Raw genomic sequence first — 7,534 nt, 5'->3', positions numbered from 1 at the left:
TCCGGTCCCAGGTCGGTGCTAATGTGTGATGATCAGCAATCAGTGTGAGACTGACGGCAGGCCAATAGAAACAGAAAACTTCCCCCGGATAAACCAATGGTGTGGCCACATTGTTACAGCGCTCAGCGAATCCCCAGCGGATCTGATGCAACAGGGCTGCAACTAAAGTTACACCTTCGAACTGCAACAGCATGTCCTTCCGCCGAGGCGCACAGACAAGTAGTGCCGGCTGTGCCGTCTGCTGAGCGCTTCCCCTGTGTGAAAGTGTGTTTAGGGTTTTAATCGTGTCTTTTTCATGCTGTTTTATTACTTTGACTGTGGATGGGATGAGATACACTGAGAATGTGTAGACTTTAAAGACAGCTGTGTCCTGGGAGAGACTTTTTCCAACAGGGTAAAAACTTTATTTAAAAAAACAGCAACACTCATGTACATTGTTTATTTATAAAGAAGTAATTTCTGATGTCTAAAGAAAACATGACTGCTCTTCAGGTTGCAATGCGATACTTAGTGTTAATGAATTCTGTAACAAACGATTCAGATTTAGTGTAAATATAAAATTGAAAGAGTAACAGAGGATGAAGTGTAATGAATAGCAGGAGGGGGTGGGGGGGTGCAGAGTGTGTGTCAGGCCTGTGGAATCATGGGAAAGTCCCCGGGTCCATGACGTAACGACCAGGGTGAGCGCTGCAAACCGCGCAGTGATCCCATGTCGCGTGATCAGGTCCCGGGCATCAGGAGTTGGAGAAGTAGCGGCTTTTAAAAACTTTCTGTCCGCAAGTGATCTCGGCGAAATAGCGCTTCGACAAGAGTCTGCGGCTTCCGGAGGAGACAAGATGTCTTTTTAAAGTGTCTCCGTGTTCGTGCTCGCCTCACTGCTCCGTGTGCTCCGCTCCTGCAGCGCACTTCCACCGCACCACTCAGGAACTATGGGGTAAGTCACCAAGTGTTGTGTGTCTGCGGACTGAGCCGCTCCGCCAGCTGAGACTTACTTAGTTTGTAAAGCAACCCAAACTAATGTTGTGTTGTTCTCCAACCTTGTTTTTCAGCCATTATTACTATTTCCACCATGCAACAATATCAAAGTTATTTTTTCAGGTGTAAGAGGAGTGAATTTATTTTTATTTGATAATAAATGATAAATTCAAGTGTTTCTCTACTTGACATCATGTCAAATAACTTTTTATATCATGTAGGTCAAGTTAGTCAAGTAATATAAATGTCATAAACATGTTTTTTTATTGTTTTCCTTGTTTTCTTTAGTTTATTGTTTGTCTGAGTCTGTCATCTTCTCCATAAATATATTGTTGTGCCATACATTTTCATTGTATAAGCTGACAAGTGTTTGGAAAAGTTAAATTTAACTTAATATACCCTTAAATTAAAGTTATTATTTTAGTGCTATTTTTACATATCTATATTCATAATGTCATTATTAATTATGGATATTAATGGCTGATTGAATTATTAACAGCTGTACAGGGGGAAATTGGTGATTTAAAGGCTGAATTTATATTTGTGACTTTTTTGTTTATTTCCTAATTTCTCCCCCCCACAGGTCTTCCAGCGCTCTTTCATCCACCCAGTGCACGGTTTGTGCTTTTGAACAATTTGATCGCAGCAGACGACACAATGGCGGCATCGATCCTTCGCAGGAAAATTCCTCCCATTTCCACAGGCGAGCTCGGCGCTCCCCTTCTCCAACAGGCTAGCCACAACCAATCACGGGCCAGGACAGGGGCGGAGCCTGTGGAGAGGCAGCACTTAATTGGTGAGTTTCGCCAAGACGCTTTTTTATTTTTCCACATCCCGAGGTCGGAGCCGCAGTGCAGCACGGGGCTAATGTCGTACAGTGAGTACAGCTAAGTGGATATTTATCGAATGCAGACGATGCTGTTCAATCATTTTCAGATGATCGGTTAGTTGTTCACTTTGATTTTCCGGATGTTTTGCTTGATTTTAACTTCAGCCTTTATCCTCTCAGCCTTGCGTGGTTTAGGAATTTTTTCCTGAATTTGTAGTTTTTATTTCAGTTATTTTATACAAATAGCTGAATCAAAAAAATGGATTGTTTTACTCACTGTATGGTTTTTATTTTTTAATGAATCCTATAGGTGATGGTCACTCAGATTGGATGACGGAAAAAGTTGATTTGTCTTCATTTGTGTCGACGAGCGAGTCTTCTCCAAGCTCTTCCCTTCCACCCTCGCCATTAGAACAAGATGTCAAGGTGCCCTCGGATCTGGAGGTCATGACCTCTCTGCTGCAGGAGGAGCTGGCTCAGCTGGAGGACTACTTCCGCTCCGAGTCCACATCCACAACAAGCAAGTTGGAGAAATCTTCAAAATGTGACAAGGGTGCTCAAGCCATGGGCTCCCAGTCTTATTATCAGTTACCCTATGGGTCGTATGGGTCCAGTCAATCAGAAGCCAGCCCCGTGGTTGTTACCTTGGCAACAGGGGAACTGGACCTGGCCAGCTTCTGTGGCGGTCCCATCGGCAGAACCAAAATTGCTCGACCCGCTCCATACAACTACCATCACCGCTACCACCACAACAACGGGCGGAGAATCATCAGCGAGGCTGTGAAAGTCGGGGAGGAAGTTGGACTTGATACGTGGGGCTCCAGGGGAGGTTACTCAGGAAGCACAGACTTGTCTGTGAACCACTACTCCACATTGAAGACAGTGAGCAAGAACAGCCTGGGCAGCGTCAAGAAGGTGAGAGAATGTGCTTTATCGTTGAAGGAAGAGGAGAGTTATTGTTTCTCAGAAGGAATGTTTTGCAGCGAAGAGATTGCTCGAGGTTTTTGTCTGGGCGGCTCGTACGAGAGCCACCACAAGCGAGATGGACAGTTGATGCACAACGTGAAGGTCAATGTAAGTTACGACAGTTCGGGGCTCGATGTTTTGCACTGCAGCAAAGATGGAGGACTTTCTGGAAGTATTCCCCAAGAGACAATGGTGGCCGGTGACGGCTACTTCCACCAGTCCATGGCCAACACAGAGCCTTACCATAGCTTTATAGGTGACCTAGATCAGCCGTCACAAGCACAGGCTGTAGAGCCCCAACATGGCCACTACCTCTATCCAGAATGCCTTGCAGACCAAAGCTACGAATGTCTGTCCAGAGGGGAGGGCGAGGAGTCGCTGATGGGAGCCCCCATCCACCGCCCCACCCAGAGGCTAAAGGATGAGCACTGCTCCCTCAAACCGTCTCTGGTGATGGGCGACCCTTCTCTGGAGGGCCACACTGGAGAGAGGAAGCAGAAGAAGAGAGACCAGAACAAAACTGCTGCTCACAGGTAAACATGTGACTTTCCTCCTTCTTCTCGTTTCTCACTAAAACAGACTTCAACTCTCATAAACACCTAAAACCAGACTTTGTGCTCAGAAGTCTGAAAACATGGTTTATAATTTAAAATAAAATAAAATAAAAAAACACCACCACTGCTAAGTTAAGCTTTTTTTTCAATCAGCCATTGTTTGAGTGGGTCATTATCCATCAATGCATGATATAATATAGTGATGAATGATATAATGATATAATGATATAATACGTGTTTTGTTAACATGGCTGGAGTTTTACATAAACCAGTCACCCCAGTGCTTTAAATGTCCTACAGAGTGTAGGAGGGAAATGGAAAGTCCCTCACTGCTTGCCAGATTCAGCCCCACCTCTCCATTTGTACAAGTCTGCTCTGTCTCTTTGTGTGTTTAACCTATTCATATCTGTGTAAAATTTAAATGTACATCGTAAAAGTCTGTAGAAGAAGTTAGAAGAAAAGTAGAAAAGGTAGAGATTGATCATTGCAGTGGGTGGAATAAACAGCACAGCCTGTTCTATGAGGGAAGGTGTGTCTGAGCTGTGTGGGTAATCCACGAGACGTAGCCCAGAGGTCACGCTCACTCACTCGACTCATGAATAAAGATGCAAGGCTGCACGAACCTGCGAAACCAACCGAGGGCATTCTTTTCTCTCGCAGGTACAGGCTGCGTAAGAGGGCGGAGCTGGACTGTTTGGAGGAGGAGCTGCATGGCCTGGAGGGGCAGAACCGGGAGCTTCGTGACAAGGCTGAGTCGGTGGAGCGAGAAATCCAGTACGTCAAAGATTTACTGATCGAGGTCTACAAGGCTCGCAGTCAGCGGCTCAAACAGGATGGCAGTGCCTAAAAAATGCCCACGCTGACCTCACCTCCCAAAATCTCCCAACCAGCAAGAGAAAAATCAAGTCAAGAGCACCAACTGATTTTTGTCTTACGAAAATGAAATGGTAGTTGCATGATTTTCGTAGTTCTTTTCTAAAAAAAAATATATATATATATATATATATATATATAAAATATATATATATATATATATGATTGTTCCAAGAGGATGGCGACACGAAAACACACCTTTCTGAAAAACAAAAGAAAGGAGGAGTTTCCAGATGGGTGACTAAAACTATTAAAAGCCTTAGTGAGGTGGCTTCTTTCTAGAGGAGATGCTGAACTTGTCCGTGACCACTGTGATCCGAACTGCACTCACAGCCTTGTGACGACTGAGTCTGCGCTTGCGATGGTTGATCGTTTACAAAAACGCTCTTTGAATTAGTAGTAGTGATTGAATTTGCTCGTGGTTTTTTGTGACACACATCGGCATTATCGAGGCAGATCCATACTAAATATATATTTTATTTTGTATTTTATTTTTACTTATTAATGCTCATTTATCGTTTGCTTTAAACAATCAAGTGAATAAAAGGGATTGCTGAATTTTTTTTAAAAAGTGTGTAACATGCTCTACAAATGTTCATTATCAGAAACATTTAGAAATTTGTATTGCTAAAATGTCGACTATTTACACCTCCTTTCCCCACTGAAATACCCAATGCATGTTTGATTTTGGAAAAGCATGTGCGAGTGTTATTTGAAGGCAATATTCTGTTAACTGCATGGCTTCAAGATCTCCACCGCGTCAATTTAACTCTTCTCTGAGTTTCCCCCCTCTCTCTTTCCAGTGTGGCTCATGCTCAGGTTTTGCTTTTCAGCTCTGAGAAACAGAAACATTCACTGGCTTCATTTTGTTCCCCCCTTTTTCTCTTCTCTCTCTCTCTCTCTCGGCTGTATTTTTGCGAACAAACAATCACCTGTTGACGCAACAATAAATCGTTGTTGGGTAATGGTTCGACTACATGGGAGTTTTGTTGTTCAATTGATCAATTTGATGTATCTGAAATTCAGGTTCTTTTAACAATCAATGTCAGCGTCAGGAGATTTATACATCAGGTAAATTGCAGCCAAATAAAAAAAGAGTTAGTATCATTTATCTCTGACTGTTTTTCACTGCATGCTGTTCATTACGCATTCATTGTGCTGCCATTGAAAACGCCTCGCTACAGCCGCCAAAAGCACATGAACTGCACCCAGAACAGCACACACACTGAATAAGAAGATGGAGGGATTAAGAGATAGAGAGAGGTGCAGAATAAACCCACTCTGCCCCTCCTGCCTTTTACTCTGCTCAGCCCCATATCAGCTGCCTCCAGCTCTCTCTCCCGCTCTCTTTTTCTCTTTTTGGCTGCAATGCAGTCTGAGTCCGGGTTCTTTCCCAGGATCCACCACTGGACGGCAGCACATCAAGGCAGCCTTTGAAAGACACCTGCCAATCCAGAAACAAACAACCTGCCATGCTTTAAGATTTTGGAGCCAGGAGTTTGTTAACTTGTCTAAACAGCCGCACAATAAGGAGGGGGTATGTTCGGATAAATATTAATGGACCCTCCTCTTGTTATTTTTCCCCATATTTCAGTGCTATGTTGCTGCACTATGATTGATCCGCAGGGCTGAGGGGAGTGATATGAAGCTCCGGCAGTCAACAGACAACATAAATTGCCTATCTCATCTCCCAGCCTGTGGAGGGTGTGCGAATGCATGCACATATGTGTGTGCGTGCGTGTGTGTGCGTGTGTGTGTGTGAGTGTGTGAAATCTCTTGGTATCTCTCCTAGCAGTCGTAGGCCTTTCAAGTGCATGAGGCAATATCACACAATACTTGCACACGGAGGAGAGAGATACAAGTGAACTATCAGAATAAAAAAGTACTGGGTTGACAGAGAATGCCATTAAATCTGTCGATTCAGTTTTCTCCCTGTTTGTTTGATACACATGAAATGTAAAAACGGACTGTACTGCTGATGTGTAATATAACCTGTTTTTGCAGCGTGTTCAATAAATTTCTTCATTATTACTTATTTAATACCTTAGAAGAACTGATAATCCAAATGAATACAATAATAAAAAATGAATGTTCCCAAATTTGCGAAATGACAGCTGGAAAAAAACAACACAAATATAAATATACTGTAGCATATGGAGCAAATATGAGGTATAAATCTGACGAATTATACAACATGTCAAACAAAAACACTGAATTGAAATGTATGAATTAAATTTCAGTTTTTACATTATAATTATATTAACATTAGTATGTTGGGCCAGATATATGACGCACAAAACTTAAACAGCAATAACAAAGAAAATATCTGAGAATTACACAGAAATCAAGACTAATGTAATAATAAACATGTAACAAGTAAGGACAAGAGATTAATACATATATGCAAATATGTGTTAATTTCACATGAGCAGGTCTACAGAGACTTGTCGGTGGAATATTCCCATAGGACTTACTATGCATCGGGCTTCTTCTCCACCAGGTGTCCCTCTTAGCCCAGAAACAGACTTGCTGCACTTGGAGGGTTGTTATTTCATACTTAGGATTTCCACAGTTACACTGAAACAATACACAGTAATAACACACTGTATTTCAGTCTGGATGCTGTGCATAGTTTGGTTCCTAATGTGAATCACACCCCACAGAGCATCAACAAAGTGTCACAGCAGCGAAATGAAGCACACGATTAGATGCTCAATAGAAAGAAATGTCTTAGTGGTGGAAGAAGTACCCATATATATTACTTCAGTAAAAGTATCTGCATATGCTCCATTACAATTACAATTCTTACAAGTACGGACGAATTGAAATTAAAATGTGTTTTTAAAAATTATTGTTATATAACTTAAGTTAATGTGGGAGTGACATATTCCGGGATGGTTTCAATTCTAATGGATTCTATTTGATTTACTATTTCAAGTCTGTCATATGTTTGGTATTTACAAGCATAAAGTGACTAGTAATTACAGCTGGCGTAGAAACTACTAATTTACTAAAATATTTATTCTGCCTTGAGACATAATAGACATCTAAAGTGGCATTTAGTGTGTTGTATAGAGTGCACACTAGATCCAGTACCCAGTAGGTGCATTTAATAAATAACACATTTTATAGACAAAAAGCAGTGAAGGGAAACAGTGTCTGTCAATAGCACTATTAGAAGAGGATTAAACACAGATGTTGCACTTGAAGTGAGTCTAATAATGAAACACCGTAGTGTAGAAGAATGATTTGATGTCACGTGAACCTGCCTGGGTGGTAAACATGTTCATAATGGACTTGTGCAAGTAGAAGATGATTGAGTTGAAGTTCAGGTTTT

General features: G+C 41.9%; 1 protein-coding gene across 1 annotated transcript; it reads left to right on the top strand.

Moving 5' to 3' along the window:
* The first annotated feature begins 625 nt into the window (after nucleotides 1-625).
* On the top strand, nucleotides 626-6,228 carry atf5b (activating transcription factor 5b). The gene is made up of 4 exons (XM_035154351.2): nucleotides 626-934; nucleotides 1,559-1,771; nucleotides 2,115-3,303; nucleotides 3,985-6,228. Exons 2-4 carry the CDS (start codon nucleotides 1,633-1,635, stop codon nucleotides 4,169-4,171), a joined length of 1,515 nt encoding a protein of 504 aa, XP_035010242.1. The 5' UTR covers nucleotides 626-934; nucleotides 1,559-1,632; the 3' UTR covers nucleotides 4,172-6,228.
* Nucleotides 6,229-7,534: the final 1,306 nt, after the last annotated feature.

This window comes from Hippoglossus stenolepis, chromosome 4, assembly GCF_022539355.2.
Source record: "Hippoglossus stenolepis isolate QCI-W04-F060 chromosome 4, HSTE1.2, whole genome shotgun sequence".
Classification (NCBI taxonomy): domain Eukaryota; kingdom Metazoa; phylum Chordata; class Actinopteri; order Pleuronectiformes; family Pleuronectidae; genus Hippoglossus; species Hippoglossus stenolepis.
The sequence above is the reverse complement of the archived record's forward strand: the minus strand, read 5'-3'. Positions and strand labels throughout refer to the sequence as shown.

What these genes read in the sequence shown, in the direction of transcription:
- atf5b (XM_035154351.2), top strand. Translation starts at nt 1,633, where the DNA reads ATGGCGGCATCGATCCTTCGCAGGAAAATTCCTCCCATTTCCACAGGC. An exon ending in GGAGAGGCAGCACTTAATTG is followed by an intron (nt 1,772 to 2,114) that starts GTGAGTTTCGCC and finishes TGAATCCTATAG; the next exon opens with GTGATGGTCACTCAGATTGG. An exon ending in AACAAAACTGCTGCTCACAG is followed by an intron (nt 3,304 to 3,984) that starts GTAAACATGTGA and finishes TTTCTCTCGCAG; the next exon opens with GTACAGGCTGCGTAAGAGGG.